Source organism: Blennius ocellaris (assembly GCF_963422515.1).
Source record: "Blennius ocellaris genome assembly, chromosome: 17".
Taxonomy (NCBI): Eukaryota; Metazoa; Chordata; class Actinopteri; order Blenniiformes; family Blenniidae; genus Blennius; species Blennius ocellaris.
In genome coordinates, this window is record NC_137666.1 from 7,101,058 (window position 1) to 7,125,572 (window position 24,515).

Consider the following 24,515-nt stretch of genomic DNA (forward strand, 5'->3'; position numbering starts at 1 on the left):
GCAGAGCATCTTGGCTGAAGTGTGGCAGGGATCTTTAACGTCGCCTCGTTCTCATTCTGTTCGGATCCCAACAGAAGGTGAAAAACCTCAGGGACATTATCGGGGATATTACCCTCTTAAACAGTCGCCATTATTAAGCGCAGTAATCATTCCACGTACGTATAATGTGAATTCTATTTACAGGCCGAGGACATTCATAAGCCCCTATGAGCGTCTCGGATCTGTGCGCGGCGGCAAGCGACGACGTGATGTGGGCCAGTTATTTAAATCTAACTCAGTCATTGATCAGTCATATATAATTAACACTATTACAGATCCATCACTCTGAATGGAGGGTGATTCTGTGGCACACAGTGTGGCCTGCCAGACAGATAATTATGAGTCCAGTTTGTCATTCCGATCGCTGCCAGGTTTGGATGAGTACACACTGTTGTGGATAATATTGAATGCACTTGAAAGAGGGAACGGGCGCGCTGGCAGCCTTCTCCGAGAAGACACGCTGCCTGGCTGGTAAAGTGAAGAGGACGGCGGCCTCCATCCCGGTTGCACTTTTGATGGCAGTTGACTTCAAAAGGCTCAATGTGCTCATTACTTTGTCCAATATTGCTGCTTCAGTGGCCAGGTCTGAAAATCACGGCCCAGATCAGCCCCAGCTGTGAACGCGCATTATTTTAGCTTTTGTTCAGTGAACACACAACGTGAGGCTATCAAAGGAGCCGTGTCTTTACAAGATCTCGTGACAGACCGCATTGCATGGAGCCACCATCTTCACAAATTGACATCACGGCTGATTGCACCGCTGCTCATCCTCCCCCTTTTTCTTCTCGACGTTTGGCATGCATCCACATATTCATATATTTACATTTTTTATTTATTTATTTATTTTTTTTACTTTAAATTTACTTAATCTCCGCAAACTCCACCGGTCTGGCCAGAGACCAATGGAGCAACACCCAGAGCTCATTAAAAATGTTGACCTTTTCAGAAAGCCATCTCTTGTGGAAGGGATTACGTTGAACATGAATATGCTCAATATTGGTATTCTGCGTGTTGTTGGGATGTGGCCAGCGGACAACTGTGAATCAGACAAGCAGAGAAAGTGTTCAAGTAAACACGACAACATGTTCAGCTTTACGTTTGAGGAAACGTATCGCAACCGTCTCTGTAAGTTCTCAACTGAAAAGAAAAATGTGTAATTTTCCCATCCAGCGCTCGCACTCTTTAAATGTATTCGCTGTGGATGACTTGGTCTTAAAATGAGGTGTGTGCTGGATTATTGAAGTCACATTGCTATTTAAAGGAAATGAAAAAGTGATTCCGGTATTGACTGAGTAAAACCAGGTTGTTGTTTATTTTTAAAGTAAATAGCACTTTGTTTTCTGGCGATTTCAAGGGCGCAGAGTCCCACCTGCGCAACAGAGGCCGGCTCGTGACTCTTGTACCCGTTGATCTTTACACACATTTTGTCACATTTTTTAGAAGCTGAAATCCATCACCATTCTCTCCTGAAGAAAGGGTCCAACATTTCCACGCATTAATGCATTCATTCGAAACAGAATCCTGAACGATCACCACAAGCTAAATAAATCAATGAAGTAGATTTAATACAAAGTGAAGAGAAACAATTTGTATGCAGGAGCCACAAGGTTGAAGGCTTTGTGCTCATGGTCAGATACCTCTTTCCTTCTATTTCCTATTAAGACTCCTTTTTTTTTTGGAGGGGGGGGGGTTATTTTGCCTGTGAGAATGCACCAACCGGCAGTCAAAAGACAAAAATATCATTCCAATGAGTCATCAAAGTAAATAGCTCCGTCTGAGCCGTTTATGGGGCTATTTCCTCTCTGCGACTGTATCCACACCAGGATCTCTGCACGCGTCACTAAAGTTGCATCGTGTGCCCATTACAGTTACCCGCGTGACGACAGTAATATCTTAATTTACTCATTCACTGAGTGAACGGTGGATTCACGCCATACATTTTGCCTCATGGCACATGGATGGATAAAGAGTTGATGGGTTCTGTTGGTACCTTTGCTGTTTACGACCTTCGGCTCAAAAAACGAAATAATATCAAACAATAGGAATATGCCGTGTCAATTATGAGTGACTCATTATTTGTCCAATGTGAATTCAATTAGTCTGGGAGTCACATTTATCTACTGCGTTGCCAGTTACTCCAAAGCTGTGACACTCACTGAGAGCAGGTATATCAGTAGGTATATATATACTGTATGCATGTATATTTATATATACAATGTGTGCACAAGTATTAGGCAAGTTGCATTTTTGAGGATTAATTTTATTATTGAACAACTACAGTGCTCTCAGTCAATCCAAAATGTTAATGAACCTAAACTTGAATGTTTAAGAAAGTAAAAGTGAGGTTTTGTCTTTCTTAAGAGAATATATAGTCTGTTAAATCTTTCTTTTGGCCCATTTTGCCTGAGGAAGAGAAGCTGCCTAATAATTATGCACACCTTGATATAGAGTGTTGATCTCCTTAGCTCACACCCTCACTCATTACGCAAATACACATCACCTGATATGCTTAAATCCAATAAGCATTCAAGTTTATACAGCTTGAAGTTGGAAAACATGCATAGAAATTATGATATGGCCAAAATACTCACTTGCCCAATAATTTGCAAACAGTGTACAAGCTCCATTTAGCCGGGGTGATGTGCCCTTGCTATGGTCAGCGTATTTCCCTTTTGTAATGAATTATTTTTATCGCCGTGGGCTGAGAGCAAAGTTACCCACATTCATAGTAATTCAAGCTACTTCACCAGTGAGGCTGAATGAAAAACATAGAAGAAATGCGTTTTCAAATCTAATCAAAGCAGAGCTGTCAAGTTTCATGCATCAACGGTGAAGCTCACACAATAAACTCTGAACTCACACTGCACACAGTTGGTCCAGAAGTGGATTTTAGTTGATGGCTAAACTTCCTGTATTTTCACATCAAGATATATCAATAAAAACAAAAATGGCATACAATTCTACTCTGAGGTTCATGCCAACGAGTTCGGGGTTGACTATGGATACGTCGCCTGGACAATGGAGGAAACACAGGATCACACTCACAACCAGATATGGAGAGTCACTAATAAACCAATAAACAAAATAAATTGCAGGAATCGGAGATCTATGATGTGAGAGAGAAAGCTGTGGTACACCGGAAACATATATCATAGTCTCACATTCCTACTTTGGCTGCATTGTAATTATTACAGATGTTTCAGGATCCGGATATCATATAAAACACAGGCGAAAATGTAAAAAAAGGAATGTAAAAACCCATCATTAAACAAAAGCCCTACAATGAAAGTGAGATCCAAAAGGCAATTACCTGAGATTGTTGGATAGTGAGTTTTAAATTCCAACAGGACAAACCTTGGGATTATGTTACCACTAAAAGGAAGCAATCAGAGGATCCCAAGCAGCCCGGAGAAAGCCTGACTGCTTGCGGCTTTAAAAACAAGGAGTCAAATCTTACAATCAATTCTGAAACTCACAGGAAGCCAGTGGAGTGCGGCGGGGATGAGTGTGACGTGGTTCATTTCTTCAAGAAGCCCCGCGGTGCGCTTTTCAATGAGCTGTATTATTTATTTATTTTTTTAACATCATATGTACTGATATCAGAGTAAAGTGAATTGCGGTAATCTCATCTGGATGAAATGAAAGCGTCAGATACAACAGGAATGGACAACCTTGTTGACCTGGACTGTCTGACAAAAAGAAAAAGAAAACAAAAAGACATGGGGGATGGGATGACCAAAGAAAACCATAATACATTGCACTGGATCAACACATCTGACCTATTGTGGGCTGGAGCTGGGAATCCGAGAGACACCGGCAGGCTGGCTCAATCTCAGGACTTCTGTATATTGGAGGATCGCCTCTGCACACCGGAGGAGTGAATGTTGGTTGCATTTGAAGTGCTTCAGCTTTGCCCAGACTTTAGAGGAACGTGATTCATATGATGAGGTTTTTATTTACAAGAGGGGGAAATAATCTGGCTCCCTTGTTGTGTCATTCCAGGCCGCATAATCCCCCTCCGTCTCTCTCTCTCTCGCTCTCTCTCTCTCTCTCTCTCTCTTTCTCTCTCTCTCTGTGTGTGTGTGTGTGTGTATTTTCCAACAGTTGTGGGGTCCAAAAATTGAAGAGGCCACTACACTTATGAGGAACTCCCATTTCCAAGTGGTGTCACAGAGTGTAAAAATTAGTCTGAGGTTAAGGGTTAGAAGGGCGTATGTGTGCGCGCGCAACGCTGGGATTGGAGCGTTGATACAGATGTTTACCCCCCCCCCCCTCTCTCTCTCGCTCTCGTATGGATGGATAAGTGTTGCGCGCGCACGCACGCACTCGCGCGCGTACACCCCAGCGGTTCCCGTCCTGCAGCCCCCAACGCGCCGCACACTCCGCGCTGTCATGCCTGCGGACGCGTCCACCTCGCGCTGAGAAACCATGCGCCGCCAGCTGAACGGACCGTGCGGGCTTTTCGAGGGACTCACCTGTAGATTTGCGCCTTCAGGATGCCGCATTTGACCAAACCTCTGATTTTACTCCTATGTCTGGTCGTTACCGGGGAGTGCCGTAAGCACGGCCACCGGGTGCGGAGATGGACCGGCACCGTGGAGACGCCAAAGCACGGCACGTAAGTGCAAAAATTAAAAAAAAAATTAAAAATTGCAATGAATGAATGCATGATTAAAAATACACGTGGGGATGTGGTGAACTTTGCGGGCAGATAGATCTGTTTAATAATAATTTTAAAAAAAAATGTGGGTGTGAACTCTTTGACAGTGAACCTGAAGGGTAAAGCAGCTCAAACATGAAATGATGGCACAACATCGCTGACTTAGTTGATTTCTTTCACCTCAGCTGGAAACCTCAGTTAATTAATAGCGCCACAACGGAACTGAAAACACAAAGAAATCCACGCTTTGTGTTTATTCTGAAGACATGTTATAATATAATATAATATAATAATCTGGGCGTGATTAAATTCCAGTGAAAGCGCAGAGGCTGGTGTAGACCTGTTGTTTCTTCTTGGTTTGTAGCTGGTGATTGAGGTTTTATGTTCTCTGTCTGGGTGGTTAAAGAAGCAGCAGATCACGTCTGAACTTTGTGTACAAGGTTGACACAGAGATAACACAGATCCGTACTTAATCTTGATTATTTCCCCCAATAATTTGAATGAAGTCATACTCAAGTAGAATCTAGAGCATGCTTCAAGGTGGTTTCTGCGTAAAGTCACTCACGCGCATCTTCATTTTTAACCAATATTACTTGAACTGGGACGATCACCGCTGCACATTTTCATTTTTAAGTATCTCATTGTCTGAGAAATGTGCTTGGAAGGTAGATGTATCCAGGTGAATTAAATGGAATGCATTATATTAACAATCTAATAAAACGTAGTTAAATACATACATAATACTTTGTGGGGATAGTACTTTGTATTTTTATTTGGTGCACTGTTTATCACTCTCACATCACAGTAAAAATATGGCTGGTTCTAGTCTTTGCGAGTCTTTCTGTGTGGAATTTGCATGTTCTCCTGTGCATGTGTAGGTTTTCTCACCGCAGTCTAAAAAGACAAAACAAAACATGGATTTGGGGTTAAGAGGTGACTCTAATCTGACCTTGTGTGTCAAGTATAGTATGTCTGTGTCCCTGTGTTTGCCCTGTGATGGACTGGCAGTACCAGTTTGCATCCCGTCTTTGCCCATCCTCAGAAGGGATTGGCTCCAACCATCCTCCTCGATAGAGCCTTAAAGCAGATGGATTCTTCTAGAGTGGGAGCACATTTTAACCAATACAACATTAGTTCTACGAGAGCACAGGTCAGTCAAATGGGCGAAATCACAAAGTATGTAACAATTTATTCCAGTTATTGTGGAAGTTGTTACCATCAAGAGTACAATATCGACTCCAGAGAGGAAGAATCTGTTCAAGAGTACAATATCGACTCCAGAGAGGAAGAATGTGTTCAACAACTTGTTCCAACAGGAGCCTGCAATTAGTGAGGTTTTATAGTTTATACTTTAGGATATAATTAAACAGTCTGTTGATCAGCTACTTGTGTATGTAGTTATTATTTGTGGATTTAAATCACTGGTGGAGAGTCAAGGTTGAATTTCACCCCTGGGGGCAGCCTCGTGTCTGTCTGTCTATCTATCTCTCTATCTGTCTATCTCTATCTCTCTATCTATCTCTCTATCTATCTCTCTATCTATCTATCTATCTATCTATCTATCTATCTATCTATCTATCTATCTATCTATCTATCTATCTATCTATCTATCTATCTATCTATCTATCTATCTATCTATCTATCTATCTATCTCTATCTCTCTATCTATCTCTCTATCTATCTATCTATCTATCTATCTCTCTATCTGTCTATCTCTATCTCTCTATCTATCTCTCTATCTGTCTATCTATCTCTCTATCTGTCTATCTCTATCTCTCTATCTATCTCTCTATCTATCTATCTATCTATCTATCTATCTATCTATCTATCTATCATTTTGTGTATCATACATTTTCACTCCATCTCTGCCACGGTGAAATGAACTAAAAAAATACAAATAAATAAAAACAACCTTCACAAATGTGAACAGACTGAAATCCAGAGGTTGAAAGTCATCCTGTCGTGGAATACAATTTCTGACCTTGCTGGTCTTGTTTGGGGCTCACAGTCTTGGAAAAACAAACAGCCTGTGATTTAAGACGACTTGAGCTCTTTGGAGGAAGTTTAAGATATAAAAAAATTAGTGTTGGGGAAATAAAAAAGAAAAAAACCGATGTCACAGATATGTGTGATTACAGGCTGTGGGCGAGAGGACAGGAGGAGATTGGCCAGTCAAATATGCGATGGCTCAAAGCAATCTGCTTTACTGCCTATCCTAAACTCATATGCTCCCATCTCTGCTGCAGATGCTGCTGTGAATGTGTGTTGTGCACAGGATATACAACATACTTCTGCCTTTCAGGCAATGTGGATTTTTCCCACTCACAAACAAACTCTTTTGCCCTCGTCTGCTTTCATCGCCTTTGGGGGGGGGAACGTTTTTTCTTTTTTGTTGATTTTTTTTTTTTCATGCATCAGTTGGGTACACAAACAAAAAAAAAAAAATCAAGCTGTGATTTTAAAATCGGACCAAAGCAACACGCTTTGGCTTCACAATGCAGCTGGATTACTTTGTAGAAAACGACCAACAGCATTCTTAAAACAACATTGTGTAAATCCACACTAACAAATCCACGGAGAGTTGTAACAGTGGCCACTTAAACCATCGCATCGCTGTGGTTATTTGCTGTCGGACTGACCTGAGGTCACACTGTGACAACTGCCTGCTTGTTTTGTTGCTTAGTTTTTAGGAATGTTTGACTGTTTGGATGTGACAATGGAGGATAACAGCTTTTTTATTTTTAAAATTTCTTATTTTGCAGCAGATTTTTCAACATAGGTCAAAAAAAAAAGACATTCAGTGACGAGAAATTTTTAATGATTATGATTATGGCTGGTGTTTGTCAGAAGGAGAAGGGAATTCAGAGGCAAAAAATTCAGGAGGAATGGACGTGAAATGTCAAGCTCTCTATTAAAAAAAAACACTTTCTGCAAATCAATAATTTTCTTTTTCACAGTAACATGCCAGGAAAACATTTTTGTTGAGTGCACAGTGCTGACTCCATGAAATATTCATCGAGCAATTTGACACATTATACTGTAATTATGCTATACACTAGATATTAGGTGGCATATCAATTAATTGCCCTCCATAGACTCATGGATGAGCATCTTACGTGTTTCCTTCCACATACTGTACACGTTCCAAGTAATTAACCTCTGTGTGGTTTACATTCTCGCTGATGATTCTTCGGAGGACTGCGATGCTGAGTTAATTGCGGTGGACTCGAAACCATTTGATCTGCTTTGGAGAAATAACACTTTTTAAGTAAAGTATATAAACCGATGGAATTTTTTCTTTCACGGGGGAAAGTATATCCTTCGTCTCAGAAGTGACTGTTGGTGTCATTTAACTAATGTTCACCAGTTTGACATAAGCTGGCTGGGATTCAGATAAGGTGTTTTTCTTGACAAATCCAATCGATGAACACCCTTTTCTGCATTTTGAATTATTGAGGATCAATAATCCTGTTGAAATATGGACCCCTGGTCCGACTCCACCCTTTGGGCAGACGACCACACAAATCCTCGCGCTCTCTTGGATGTATGAATTCACATCTAAAGGCAAGCGGTATAAGCCTTTCAGTCCCTGGAGCTGTAACACAAGCATAAAGTCCATCTTTAAATGTGACACACAGACGTTGGTCCTGAATCTTAAATGGGCTTTTTTGGATATTTGCAAGTTTATTTCAATACTCTAGAGTATACTATATGACTCCAGAGTAAGTGGAACTTGTCTGAATCACATGTCAAAATACACCCCCGAAACTTCAGAACCATGCTGTTTCACGTTGTTTTTGCCTCGTGGCTTATTGTGTCTGCACACACTGTGTTCAGATGTGTATTTCTGGTGGGCTAACTTCAGTTGAGTCGCAGCCGAGGACCCTCAGGTCCGTGGCCACGTGCATTGCGGTTGCTCCAGCTCCGCAGCGATGTGGTGGGATGGTCGATGGACCCTGCGCTCACCCTGTCGTCGGTCATCACAGGCCCAGCGGGGTGGAAAAGGGGTACTAATGTATTGACGTTTCAGATTTCTCTGGTGAAAAGCGGTGTCCCGGCAGAGTCCATTTTGTATATTCCCTCTTTGTGCTTCACTTTTAATCCCTTAAAATCCCAAACACACTGACTGCGAAATCTTATCTTCCTCTAGCTCCTTGGCGAAGAAGCCTCCAGATGTGACCAAGTCTCGCAAGTTGAAGACCGAACACCTCCTCAAAGTAGATGATCATGACTTCACCATGAGGCCGGCATTCGGAGGTAAGTGTGAAAAGTTAACAGCAGTGGTTCTTCAAAGTATCATCAAAACAAATATATTTCCCTTCAGCCTTACAGATATTTGCATTTTTCAACAGCATGCTTTAGAGTCATTCATCTTTTTTTTGTGAGGAAAACTGGGAGTAAAAACACCTTTTGTTCAACATTAAGGCATCCTAATAAACCAAAGAATATCTGTTTTTTTTTATCACCATTAACACCATTTTAAAAACTTGATAATCTTTCAAATGCCTCTGTTTAACTGCATTTGTGATTCGACTGCTGGTGTATTATCCAGTCTGGTATCGGCTATCAAAGCTTTTCTTTCTGTTTGGTGTTGTCAGGAGCTTCAGCCATTATTGTGTTCATAGTTCCAAACAGTTTCAGAGCTGATCTATGGACAGACTGAAGGCTAGAGTGACGTTTGAGTATACATTAACGATTTTTAACGAGCTGCAGTTACAGAGGCGATAGAGAATCAGATTATTTGCATTTACAGGTTAAAATACAGTCATATAAACACTATCATCTAATTAGATTGGAAAACTTTCCACATTACACAGGAAAGTTCTTCCTGATCAGATTCTGAACAACAACAACAACAACAAAATTTTCTTTGGTGTTGCATTTTCAGAAGGGGGACATGCTTCTGTATAAAACTGGCTCTTGTGTGCAAAGCATGACGGGATTGATTATTAGAAGATATTCATGCATATCAATCTGTTAACTTTATCTGGCGTTAACGTAAACGGGACTATCCGATCTCTGAAGTGGAAGGAATCCGTTGACACGAATGAGAAATGACCACGTAAACGCAGCTTTTGCTCCCAGCGCATCCACCATGGTCGAGAAAGCCTTCGCTGCTTGTGTGTTTTCATCGTGAAACTCCGCATCCCGCCATGCCGTCGCTGTGTTTGCCTCGCGGTTCGGCTGGATGCTTATTTTTTTAATGGAGTGCACTGTTCAACCGCCTCAGAGACGCTACTGAAACATGCTGTGAGGCCTCGAGTGTAATCGCGGGCATGGAATGGAGTGCCCACTCAAGCCCTCCTCGTAAAAACAGGCCTGACCGTAGCATGTGAAGTCTGTGGCGTGGCCCTTTAATGCCGCAGCATGAAGAACGCATCAGAAAAGCGGAGGGAATGACTGACCTGTGTCCCGTCCTCCCCCACTCAAGTGTTGGAAAGAACAAAGGCAATTATGATTACCCGAATCTTTTACAAATGGTTACGCCACATCTTGGCTGTTAAAGAAGCGTTCCACTTAGTTCTTGGGTGAAAATGAGAAATCTCCACCGACCACCTTGTGTCCATTTCGAAATGTCGCCTTTTCCAAGAAGTACAAGTGCAATACGTCTTTATTTTTCAACTGTCAAAAATGTCAGGGATTATTGATCAGAATTCGTTGGGTTTTTTTTTAATCATTCGTGTTCATTCCTATTTATTTCTCCCTATTATTTATTGGGTCTGTTATCAACTATATATTCTAAGAATAAATATCGACATATTTTGGCATGGAAACTAAACTAAAGAACTCAATTAAATGGCATCAGTTCATGTAACCCTGATGAGACTCAGCAAAAAGAAAACCGAAAATACATTTTAATTCATCAATAGCTGTATATTTGCAAGGCGATTATGACTAACTGAGAATAGTGTAAAAAAGATTTTCTCACCTTAGCCTTTCTTTCCGCAGTGAATCTGCCCCTATGGGATTTGAATCCTATGGAATTAGAACAGTCAAGCCCAGACACGTCTTCATATTTCTATTAACACAAGTACATTCAAAAGAGCTTTTATCACATTTCTGACTCCAAGATAAAGTGCCAAAAGCAAGAAGTATTCCTTGAAATATAATAGGCTAAATATACATCGTCTCTTTAATGAAATCAGACACGTTTACGTGAATCTTTGGGATTGCTTGATTCATAATTAATGTTATATTTTTTAATATCCAGTCCATCATCCTCTCCTAAAAGTGCTCTGTGGGAGGCCTGCTCTTGCAAACCTCAGCTATAAACTATTCATACCTCTTATGTAATCTTCTCAAACCATGAAGCGTCTCCATGTTACTCCCTTCACATTAATCCCACTCAGGCAGGGATTTCTGCGAACACACTTTTTTTTTTTTTTTGTTCTTCATCCCCAGGAAAATCCTGCATGTAAAGTTTTTTTATCCCTCCACCCCAAAAAACTGACAGTGTGAAAAATCTGTCTTTGTGGGCTTCGTATTAAATTTTCAGTACAATTCAACCATTGAGGAGTTGTCACAAAAGACCAAGTTTGGATAGAGATGAGTAACAAGTGTACATAGACAGTGATTAAAAAAGGAAATCAATCAGCTTGTAGAGCTTATCTATAGCAGTTGTTTACATTTTGAAATTACAGTTTGTTGTGTATTGACTGGGGCATAGAAAATCAAACTTTTAATGATCCACTGCAGTAACCCTGTTACAGAAAGGCATGGAGTTTAAAATATTGACTTCAAACTTAATGAAATAATCAAGAAAATGCGAGTAAAGACCCGCTGCGATGTCATCTCAAAACCTTTCGTGCATTGTAGTATACAGACCTCGAGTGAAGTATCAACTAACCCCAGCCCACTCAGTCCTGTAATACCACTTTGCACCACCTGATGGTGTCATGAGCATCATGTGCTGATGTCAGTTTCAAAAATGTTTCTTTTTTTCGGGCCACAAAAGAATATCTCCAAACAAACAAAAACAACAAAACTGACTAATATCAAGTAATGATAATGCAAACTCGCATCATAACCACGTTACATTATAGACGGTACCTTATCAATCCTTTCAAGGAGGGCCACAGCTCAGCATTCCTGAAGCAACACACCCAAATCTCATCATCGAGCTCAACAACAAGTCTGAGGACAAGCTATTCATTACAATCAGGTGTGTTGACATGCAGGACACTGGTCCTCTAGGACCTCTGAGAGATAGAGAGAGCTAGAGAGAGAGAGAGAGAGAGAGAGAGAGAGAGAGAGAGAGAGAGGAGTTTCATTACTGCAGTCTGATGAGATGATGAGGAGGAGGTGTGTCTGTTCAGATAGTATCAGAAAACCAGGAGAGTGCAGCTGACACCCCCCCCCCCCCCTCACACACACACACACACACACACACACACACACACACACACACACACACACACACACACACACACACACACACACACACACACACACACACACACACACACACACACACACACACACACACAATGTGTTTTAAGACCTTCAGGGGACATTGCAGTCCCTTACCTTATTTTTCTGCAGAGAAAAGCTGAACCTTAGTCTGACCTCAAAACATCCCGTCGCTACTGAAAAATTGTGTGATTTTAGTCATGGGCACCGGATTTTTGTCTCCGAAACGATGACATATACCTGTAATGTGAGCGTGTAGATTTAGGTCTGCAACAACAATGATGGATGGATTTCCACACACAGTGCCGGGCCTTTCTGTGTGGAGTTTGCATGTTCTCCCTCTGCATGTGTCATTCATCTGTGAGTGCTCTGGTTTCCTCTGACAGTCTGATTAAGTGGTGATCGTTACATCGTAAGTGTGACTTTGTGCGCGTGTGATTGTGTTTGCACTGGGATGGACTGTTTGCCCGCAGGGCGTGGTACCCAGACATTGTCCAGAGTTATCTGGAAAAGTTCCAGCCCACTGAATTGGATAAATTGTAGAAGATGGTTGGATGAATGTATCCCTGATATCTCAACACTCTCGCTTCGCAGCAACAATCAGTAGTTGCAGCTCTCTGTCGATTGGTTTCCTCCCAACACATTAAAGACTTCAGTTCGATTAAAGCATTTTCAGGTAAGAGTTAGTGTGTGTTATATGTGGTCCTTTTTAGACCATAGCTTTCGTGTCAAGTTGACAAAGCAGGGATAGAAGATGGATGGATGGATGATTGCATACCGACCTGCTGGAGTTGCTATTATCTGTGTGTTGTCAGTCTCAGGGAGGTAAACACGCAAATAGGTGGCAGGAAAACTGCTGAATAAATGCAGTGACCCTCACAGGAAAGTGCTACTCCACAAATGAAGACGTAACAAGTGTCTCTAGTGTTGAACAATGGTTCCCGGACATCTCACAAGGGCCAACCCTGTGAATTCTATTATCCAGTGAAGGTCAAGCATGCAAAGGGCTTTAACATTTTTCCATAATGCCATCAGTTGAATCTTTTGAAACCCCATGGCTCAAATGTCTCTTTCTCGCTTTGTGACTAAGATCAGGGCAAAAGTAATCCCCGATCACACAATTACACGTACTGATGAGGACCATGCATACTGTGTGCACTGTAAGCACTCAAAGACCATTACACATAGTATACGATTTTACACATATTCAAACAGTTCTGGCCCAAGGTCAAACGCTCTGGCTTGTCGCTGGACAGAGGAGAGTAAGTGTGGCTAACGTGTGGGCTGTATTATTGCTCTTAATCCTCGGTAAAATAACACATTAAGCCTGTTGTTAATCCACGCAGAAGCGAAAGAGATGGAGGGCCCATCAGTCCGATCATTTCATGTATGGACTCAAAGCCAGTCATGCCATGATCTGGTAACGGCATACCCAAACCACTGTGTGCTTTTTCAGAAAATGCGGTGGCTTAGCGGCGGAGGGGATTTACCGGAGGTCACAAAGTCAACGGCGGGGACGGCTTCGTGTCGCATATCACTTTAACATCTCCTCCTCCGCACAGCTCCGACAGGCACAATGTGGTCGCATTGAGGGGAAAGTAGGTCTGTCTCGGGCTGGAGCTGAGAATGAGACCTCGCGACCCGCCCATTAAAGGACAACACCGTTTTGCCTCCCGAGCCACAGCTGTCCCAGATTAGACAGCGGCGTGCTTTTAATCACACAAGTGCAATGGTGAAAGCAGATACGGGCCTGTGTTTGTCATTCATGTGTTTGCATCTCAAGAGCGACGCACGGAAAGTAAAAACCGGCGAGCTGTGACGGGCAGGTTTTATCAGGCCCCTGTATAAGATGACACTTTTTGAATAGAGACATAATCTAAAGTTACTGCGAACGGCAGGTGAAGTGTGCAGCGGAGGTTTTTCTTGTTGATGCGTAGGTGTCACTTCTTCACGATGTGTGTGCCTGTTTTGTGTGTAACGTCAGTACTCTGATGCAGTGTTTTTCAATCCTGCTGCAAAACATGAACATATGGCCCCCGCTGCCTGCAGAATTCCTGTGGAGATTTAATAAGCTTACGAGTTGAACTTCTCAAGACTGTTACATGCCGCTGATGACATCCGGCTTCCGTAATAAACCTGATGCTGATTTAATCACTGCCTGGATAGTTAGATGAAATATTTAGCTCAAAACACACACATTCAACGGAAATAAACAACATGATGTGAATAAGCAACAGTCATGATGCCAATTTAAAAACAATTCTGGTTTATGTTACCATTCTGGAGCAGAAATAAAGTGTAAAGTGAAACATTAAAAAAGTCAGTATAAAGGCATAACGCAAACTTTCACGCGTTAGCCCATTGGTGTATTTTGATTTTGAAATATTCTTCTCGGCATTTACACAGAGAAATGACAATATTGTCATCACAAATATAAATCAACAGATGTGGGCAGGTGTGTCTTATCTGGTTAAGGGGGAATCATCTTCCAAGTGCCCTTGGGCAAGACTCTGAGCTTTAAGTTGCTCCCAAATGGCGTGCAAGCACTCTGCGCCGCAGCCGTCACTATTGGTGTGTGAATGTGACTGATCATGTAAAGCACGTTTGCAACTGCTGGAGCGGCAAAAGTGCGCTATGTACCCTAAGTAAAGTCCATTTACCACTTACATGGATGAAATGATTCTTGTCAGGCCAACATTTTCGTCTTTTTCCTTCTACATATTTTCATGTTCAGGCTTTTTTCCCCCCCAGCTTTTAACAGGAAGGGTCATTACAGAGGGCATCACTAAGAAATATTTACTTCAAGTGACCATAAATCTGCTTGTTTAATTTTTCTTTGATAGGAAGTTATAATTCAGAAGGTTTTTTTTAAATTTCATGTTTTTGTCACGATGAAATTGTACTAAAAGTGAAAAAGTACTATTGACACTAAATCTGAGGCTGGTCAGATAGTTGAGACACAATCTCATGACTTTAGATGAGAGGTCAGCGAGATAGAAAATCTTTATACATGCAGTCAGAAGTACAAAATGTGGCTTGAGTACAAATCCAGCGAATTTGCATGGAACCGCCAGTCGATCCTGAGGGAATGCAAATGAGCAGAGGTGGAGTCATGGGGCAAACAAACAAACAAAAGCATGGACTAGGCCTGCGGTGGCAAACTCATTTTAGTGCAGAGGTTCACTTACAGAACAATTTTATCTTCAGGGGGGAATTGGTGACATGGCAGAATAACAAACACATTTTTGGTGACCTCCAAATGTCTCCTTTTATTTCAGTGCAAAGAGGTCCTAGTATATAAAAGAAAGAGTCCACATTTGACAGCGTATTTTTGTATTGCAGATGCAATATGCAGCTAAATGTTACAAAGCCTTGATGCCTGCTCTTGAATATCCTATGTTCACTACTATCACGATGTCCAACGTATTTTCTTTGCCGTTTTTACATTTGAACAAAGTCATCCTCCCTGCTGGATCAGACTTTCTGCACAACCGAACAAGCACTGCCACTCAGCAGGTTTTAATCATTTAGGCCTGATAAAAAAAAAGGGACGTAAGCCCATTAGGCAGCCACAAAATAAAACGTAGTTGTAAGTGTGAACAACAAGTGATCGAATGTCTCTCCCCACGAGTCGTTTGACTAGCGCGCCTCAATATCCACACATCGGAGCCGCTGCTCCAGTTAGATAACAGAATTCAATTAGAAGATTGTATCCAGCTTACTACATCAAAGATAACTGTGGTAATCCACTGACTCACACTCACTGCTGCTTCATGTATTATCAGATCACTTTTAAATGTGTGCATAGTTAAAAGACTGGTGAGAAGCTGGAGTCCCAGGCTCCCTTCAGAGCTGTGGGCTTTTTTTCCTTTTTTCTTTTGTTCTTCTCATGTTCCTGAGGCTGAATGTTTGAGCCGCACTGTGCTGAGTGCTCGTGTCAATGATATGTTAGATTCACATCCATTCGCTAAAGTAGGGAAGGATTTATATGTGCTACAAGGTTGATTTGCGACCTTACAATCAGGTTAAAAAGGTGTGTTTAACCTTCAGCCCCGGGGCTAATATCGGCCCGCTGGAGGATTTATTACAGCCTGTTGACCTTGTGAAAAACACAAACATGAACTTCATTTTTTTTTTTTAAGTAAAAGTAAGTGCTCTTTCCAGTTTATTTAGTGCAGATCGTACCGTCTTTAGTCAAAGTAACGAACATGAGACAAAAATCGTGAGAGCTGAGCTGAGAAATAATTGATGCAACAGTGAAAATCAGGATGAAATATATATATTTTTAAAATATATTCATGTTAAATGTTGCAAATGACTTTGCCAGCATGAGCCTGAAGAGAATATCTGTAGCCGAAAACATTTCAGATCTTTCTGCAGAATAAAGCACCGGCTCAAGTAATTTATCTTCAAAGTGATTGATGAGAAAATGCAAACTGCAGATGGAGGATAGTTATTTGACTGCACTTTGCATGAGGACGCTCTGATAGAAATGTTGATATTATTGTTTACTTTCCTTTTGCAAATGACAACTTGTTTTGGCTTTGTCAAACATATCTAATTAAATGTAAACTTCTCCCACGAAAACAAAGTGAAATATTTGACGTTTTTTGGCTTTTTAAAGGTTATTTTGTGGTCATTTTTTTTTTGTCGTGACATTGGGCTGCCTTCGCGCCAATGAGTTTAGGTGAAATAACACATTGATTTTATGTTTATATGTTGTATTAATCATATGAGCTCATGTAAAAAAAGACCGAATGCATGCACGGCTTCTTGTTTACAGCTATGGTTTCTGGTGGATGGGTCAGTTACAACCAGCCACCATCTGGAGATGCCAGCTTAATTTGAGGCGCCTGGAATACAGCTGAGCGGTGAGCTTCGCTCGGTATAATACCCCGCCACTCCGCCGAACGCTGAGTTAGCCTAGCCTAGCTTTTCCCAAGCCGCATGCGAGGCCCCGCTCCAGCAGCGGCAAGCAGATTAAGCTGGCAGCGATTCCTCCTGTTTACAGCTTAGATTAGCACAGGCACCAATCTGTTACGCCATCAGACAGCTGTTACCCCACAAATGACACTTTGTCCCGACGAAAGAACAGACAGAGGAACGGGAGGAGGCGGCGGCGTTAAACGGGTTTAAGCCCACTTCCAGAATAATTAGAGCAAGGTGCTTTTGGAAGTGCAGTAAATAAAGTGTGTTTTCTGAAAATCTATATTTTTTTTTCAAAGTGCACCCATTCAGTATGTTTGCGTTAATCAGATGGGATGGGATGACATGGCGGGATGTTTTGGATGACCTCAATTTCCAAATTGCCCCAGTTAAAAGAGCTTTTAAAAAAATTTTCTTTGGAGGTTTACATTTCTGTTTTGGTCTTCAATTCAGTAAACTCACTCTGTGTGATTGTCGCTCGGGCGTGGCTCAGGGGAATGTGAGGGCATGAACTTATTCCTTTCTGTGTAGCGTACTGTGAATCTTAACATAGCTCCAAGATCATTATTTTAGAAGTATTTTTCCTTCTCGTCCACAGTTGCCTCCAGACACCACTGGTTATTTATGTATACCTTTCTCTACCTGTCATTTTTTCTGTCATATTTTCTGCATACAACCAACTGTAGTAACTCACACAAAGCATGACGTAGCAAATCAACACTTCTTTTAGAAAAATGCCGAAAATAGTTTTCCTCATTAAAGCCAACGAAGATGTACTTTAGCTCCAAAATGCATCAGACTTTTTTTTTTTTTTTTCAGGCTCCTTTGTTTCTTTTGACACTCAATTTGGTGGTAAATGTCTAAATAAGAAAAAAAAAAGTCTTTCTCTGATGACACCTCATTAAAGTTTTGTTTGTTCGGGCGCAGCGCTGCTCTAATAAGGAATGTTTTAGGATGACACTTTTCCTAAGATCCACTTGACTTGAGTTCACTGCCTATCTTCACCTCACAATGTGACACTGACTCGGATTAAACTGCACTCTGTTAATTCTGCTTTAAGCCCTAAATGAGTCACATGCACTGTCTCACCATGTCTCAAACATTTAAAACAGCAAACAGTATTAATAGACTGAGAGGGTGATTATAATTATAGTTGGACACTAAATTTAAAGTGTTTTTCAAGAACTAATCTTCATAAATATTCTTATTTTGTGTTGCGGGCTGGTTTTATGAAACAATATGGAAGAAAACGTGAAAGTGACTAACTGAGATCGTCTTATCAGAGTTTTGTTCTTTTTTCTTTCTGCTTGTCATCTTGATGGAGAGACTTACATCTATTAATACTGGTATGAGATAAATTCATCTTCTTTCCAATCTAGTTTTGACACCAGTTGTCATCAATGTGCAACATTGATTTGATTTTTGCTGAAAAATTAGATTTTTCATATTATATTTTGAAGTTTTTTAATGTATTTTCTGGACATCATTTAATTTCTTTTACTCTTGATGCTATATTTTCTGCATAAATCCAAAACCTGAGGGGAAAAAACAAACGTGTAGAAGTTTTGACGGATGAAAGGGTGAATGATGGGTGGATGTGAAGCCGTTTAAAGTGAAACTGTGCACCATCTCAGCTCTTACGTTATCACCTCCGCTCTAATCAAGTTCACATCAAGTTATAAAACATAAATGTTCCTAAAATGTTACTGAAACTTCATTTAAAGTCAAACTCAAAATCTCAACAAACTGCAACTCTTACAGCATAATCATTATTGGTAATCTCTTCTAATAATCTCTCTTAAACTTCGTTGCCGCCCCGAGCCTGGCAAACCATTAACTATTCATTGTGCATCTTCTGTCCTTCCTTATTTACCAACACTACTCTTCAGCTTTCAAATCCAAAAACATCCACGTTCAGTCTTGACAAGACTTTGTCTTCCACACTTTCTGACCTTCATCTTTCTTGTCGTGATTTATTGCACTTTTTTGTTCTGTGAAATTTATTATCATACCAAGACATTTAATACAGCAAAGACTGAGATTTAATAAAATGTAGATAAAAAAAAAAAAAAATCCAATAATTCATGCATGAGTGATTATGGAGAGGAAGGGGGAAAAAAAATCAATTATAACGATCTTTAAACAGGAAGAAACCTCGAACAGAGTTAGACTCGGGGGTGGAAAACATCTGTGTCGAGCAGTTTGGCGGTAGCAGTGAGCAAAGAGAGAAAAGAATGAAGAGGATGATGTGATCTTGAAACACACTTCAGAAAATGTCTGCTCCACCGCCGGAGAGTTCTGCACAAAGGTAGAAAGTGGAGAGAGTGCAGACTATAGGAAAGAAACACACTAAGTCGCTTACAGAAACAGAGAGCGAACAGAAGCTTTGTGCACCAATAGAACAAAAAGAGTCTTAAAACAAAGCCCTGAGGAATTCCAGGGTTTAGCTTAAAAACTCCTTTGCATTCTGAGCGTGAATTTGCAATATTTTGAATTATTCGTTACATTTATTATACCTGGCCTCCCAAGTTGAGTGTGCTTGTTTCATATGACAACGATTAAATATATTTGAATCGTCGCCTGTTAAAATCTTTGCTGTTGTGGCAAGACATTTCATCGAAAGGAAAGCTTGTTCTCAGTGGAAGTGCTCCATAAAAACAGAAGCGTATTATTATTATTATTATTATTATTATTATTATTATTGATGATGATGATGATGATGATAACAACAACAAAAATAATAAATCATTTCAATATTCAGAGCCCCAGGCAGCTACTTTGAATATAGAGACAAAGTCTAGGGAGTCTGACTACTCTGACTACTTTGCATTACTCTGACTAATGATGACAGTGAATAGAAAATGGCATAAAATTATGTTTCTTTTTTTTTCTCCTCACTCCCAGTTGTATAATAAAACAGATCTTAATTAGTGTCAAAAATAACATCTGCTTAAAGTTATTTCTCCATTAAACAAAAGTTGATCTTCTTTAACCAGTGGTAGTGTCGTTGTTTAGAGACGTGTATGTGCTGACACATTATTCCTAATAACCTTATTGTGGTTTTTAAAGGCTTTTCTCACAGGTCAGATTGAATTCCGTTTAGTCTTACTGTTCCGCCACAATTCCAGCATAATAACATCACTGCATTTCGCATTTGAATAGAATACAAAGCAAAACTATATAATAATGCTTGAAGAAAGAAAAGAGTTGTTTATTTGTCGCAGTGAAAATGGTTGTCTGCAGTCTCCCCATCCCTCAAGAGCAGTGGACAGCCGTCGTGGAACACCTCGGGGGCATTTTGGGGTTAATGGCCTTGGACAAGGGCCCACGGTGGTCGCCTGTGAAGTGTGAACGATGTGATTTGAACCCGACAGTCCAGTCACAAACTCTTTGTCACTCGGTCGCCAGTCCAGCTCCCAGAAGCAGCCATAGAGGACGGTGAATTGGCAAACTTGAGTTAAAAATACCCAAAACCAAACAACAACCCAGCAATCAAGTCCATAAAGGACAGAAACGTGGGAAAAGTATGGGAGACAGATGGAAGTAAGTGAAGTAGAGATGTGTGGAGCAATGAACAGGTTTATAAACCTATAACAGCTCAACTCACTAAGTGGTACTGGGCACCTACTTTGAAATGTATCCCCCCCCCCAAAATGTCAGAATTTCTTTTCACCCATATGCATTGACATGTACCATTTAATATATTATACAGCCTAACAAAAATCTATGGAAGAAAAATTTGAGTTTCCCTTCGATTTTTGATTTTTTTTTTTCTCAATGCACTTAAAAATGACTGATTGTCCTCAGAGCTAAAATGCATATAAACAATCCCAAAATAAAAAGTAAATGAGGCTTCGTCCTTCAACGAATTCAAGCTTTAACCCAGGTTCAAGCAAAAGTGCAACAGCAACAATGGAAACCCACAAGGATAAGTGAAAATAGTGCAAAATGCTGAAAAACTGTGGGGGGGGGGAAGACTCCTGGCATTGTTGACAACCTGAACATAATTCCAGCCGTAACATGACGCAGTCGGCATTTTCAGCAGTTGTCTGAGAAAGTCTTTTTTATCAGAGCTGAATGGACCGCACAAAAAAAAATGTCATAATTGAAATCAATTCGTTCCAAAACACTCGGGACTTCAGCGAGTCTGGACAGACATTCTGAGCACACAGCCAAAACATTACAGATGTGTGTGTGTGTCTGGAACAACGCTGCAAGTGTCCTTGAGTGGCGGAGGCTGTGATCTGGCTTGAATTCAATCAAACAAGACCTGGAAAATGGCTGCACGCTTTCAGCCGCCATCAAATGTTGGCAAGCTTGGAGGGATATGCAAAGAAGGAAGACTGAAAAAAAAAAAATCATTCAATGCAGGTGTGCAAAGCCTGATGCCTCATATCCCAAAACACTCAAAGCTGTAATCATTGCCAAAGGTGCTGTATGCAGACGCAGCAACACATCAATGCAATCGGATATTTGAATTTTCAATTTTTCCTTTGTAATAGACTTGCCCCCCCTACTACATTATGTTCTTGCTTCTTCATTACTGTTATTATTCCTTTAAAATTATTCCTTTAAAAGCATATTGAACAATCTGGAAACCAGTCAGATGAACTGTTGCAGACTTCAAAGAATTGCAGGTATATTTCATTTATTTCCTAAATGATTTTCCTATAAATATGGAGCATGTGTATGTACAGTGTGGTTTGGCGTCGCCTTCACATAGTTTTCATGGCATATGTTTGAACAAACCCTGTGCATAGCGTTCAGATTTAATAGGCCTCCGCAGATGGGTTACTCACTCATATCATGTGCATTAATGCGGCCAAATTTAATTATAGAAGCTGGCTGTTTAACTAGCCACTGAAAACACGCCAAGCTGTATGATGCCTCTCTTCACTAGCCCGAGGACATAACATCTATGAATTATAAAGATTATGATTAATCAGGTCGCAGGACACCGATGAGCTTAACCTCAGGCTATATTGAATTAAAAGCAGTTACATCCTCGAATATATATATATATATATATAGGTTGTGTCTTGTTTATACGGTTGACTTTCATCTGTAGAGATGTACGCAGAGGCGTACATCTCTACATTGCCTACACAACGGGGTAGGCAACACAGGCAATTGCCTCGGGCCCCGAGCTATAGGGGGCCCCGAGGAACGGCTGACATTATTAAATTTCAATAACAAAATAATGTAACTGCTTTCGACGCTGCAACGACAGCGCATCAAAAATCCCCCGCACGGGGCCCTTTCTGAGTAGTCACTGGCTAGTTTCCAATAGGGGGCCCCCTGACAGACGGCAGATATCAGCGACACAACTTCAAATCCCTGGACACATGTCAATGACACGTCCGAAATCTCCCTAATGGGGCCCCACTACTACCCTGCATCAACACACTGAAAAAAATTAAGCGGACAAATCTCTCAGGGCACATGAAATGAAAAGAAAACAAAAGCAAGAAGAGGATGAAAACAAAAAAAAAATGTGATAGTGGTAAGTGAGAGTGTGTCAGCGATGTGTGTTACATTATCAAAAACAAGTTAGTCCCAGACACTTTGTCCCAAACTCCCAGTTATCCACCAAACGCCAGAAAAGTTAACTGCACATTTAAGTCCGTGTAAAGTGAATTCAGCCATTTTTTTTCTAAACGCATTCATAAAGTGTGTGTACATGTATTTATTAATCATTCAAATTTGACAGTAACAACGCACTTCTGTGGTATGACACACTTAGAGCACATATTTATTCTTACTTTACACCAATGCAAGCAGCAGTTTTTAAGAAAAAAAAACCCCATCGCAATACAAGTGGACTATAGCTATAAGACCAAGGTGTCACAGGTCTTATTTTCCACTTCAAGTCCTTGTTTTTTGGGGGGTATTGTTTTTTTTTTTTTTTTGCTTGGTTGCATTTGCACATTTCAGTTGTTTGTTTTTCTGGCATTTAGATATTGTGTGTAAAGTTTGAAATATGTATCTTATATGTTTATGATTTAAAACGTATTTCTTTACTGATCTGTCATCCTGGACTTCATTCATAGTTATTCTCGGGCCAGGAGAACCCATAGTCCTTCTTGCCTCGGGCCTCCAGGGGGTCCAGAAATGCGCCTGGATGAACGGTTTTCAAAAGTGTTTTTGAGTTGACGGTATGATTTGCATAATGCAGTCTTATTTGATTTTAATGCAATGTTGCTATAGGACCAAGAATCACAACCATAAAGGATGTCTGTTTCTTTTCCGTACACACACACACACATTTACTGACTTTCTTGGTCTCCTTTTAATGGTTAAAAATATGATATATAATATATAATAAGAATACGAAAAATAGTACAGAATGTCATCTGCTGTGTGATCTCCTCCATCCTATCCTGACATCGGGGATTATTTAAAAAAAAGAAAAGGATTTCACTGTTGCCTCAGGCGGAAACGCACAATTCCCTGCACCGGGAGCATTGGAGGAAAATTTTGAGTGCCACCAAACGTACGTCACAGCTTCTCATCCTACGAAGCCCTTGAGTGCACAGTCATATTTGTAGTGTGACATTTTTACATAATAATGAACCAGCCCTCATCTTCACCTTTGAAAGACTTTTTTTTTTTAACCCCATGGTTGTGTATTGTTTGAGCCAGAGTGGAGGGGCAGTTAAATAGAGTGGGAGAAAGCGTCAACTCAAACTAAAAAAAAAAAAGTTTCTTTCTTGTCGCCAGGGCCACATTTCTCACTCAATCTCATCTTACTGACTTGTGACCGATTAAGCGCATTGGTTGCGAAATATTAAACTCACATTATTCACCATTACATATCTTCCCCGCCCTTTTGTTGCTCGTGTTTCGCCAACAGGTTGTCAGCAACCAAACTTAGCAAATTGGTTGTTGTTGAGTTTAGCTCTGCATCTCTGCATTAAATTTTTTTTGTTTGTTTGTTTTGTTTTTTTTAGGTTTAAGTGTCAGAAGTTGAAAAATAATTCCCGGGGGACTTACTTCATGAGAAACTGACAAAGTGCTTATCCCGCCAACATTTAAAGCTCAAGGATAATCCTTTTCTCTCTGTGTTGCTTTGTTATGTCACTGCACTCATAAGATTCAAAGGATTCAAAAACATTCACGTGAAACCTTCTCAGCAACAACATGAAAGTATCTTCTGGTTCCACTTCTGCGATTTCTCTGTGCTGGCACTATTTGTCCCGTGTTTTCATTCATCTGCCATCTTGACTTATGCAGACCAGTTTGGCTTGTGCTGTATGGCGTGGATATTTGACATTTCTAACGAGGGCTCGACTTTTCCAGGAAACGTGTCCGTCCACTCGAGATAATCCGCAGAACACAATGTCGCCCGTCTTGATTTTTCACTAATGTCCCGCAAGAGGACTGGTGGGTGGGACTTAAAGAAGAGAGGGTGGCTTTGATTAACAAAAAAAACAACGAAAAAACACACACACACAGACAAAAACATTGATTTGTGACTTCC

The 24,515-nt window shown here is 40.7% G+C and overlaps 1 protein-coding gene across 1 annotated transcript in view; it reads left to right on the top strand.

Annotated features, from left to right (window-relative positions):
- Window positions 1-4,535: 4,535 nt before the first annotated feature.
- gabrr2a (gamma-aminobutyric acid type A receptor subunit rho2a) overlaps window positions 4,536-24,515 on the top strand; it is a gene marked incomplete at both ends in the record, with an annotated part of 42,415 nt that continues 22,435 nt past the window's right edge. Inside the window, 2 exons of the mRNA XM_080512435.1 lie at window positions 4,536-4,657; window positions 8,850-8,956. Of these exons, the coding sequence (XP_080368561.1) occupies window positions 4,536-4,657; window positions 8,850-8,956 (229 nt within the window). The remainder of the gene's footprint in view (window positions 4,658-8,849; window positions 8,957-24,515) is intronic.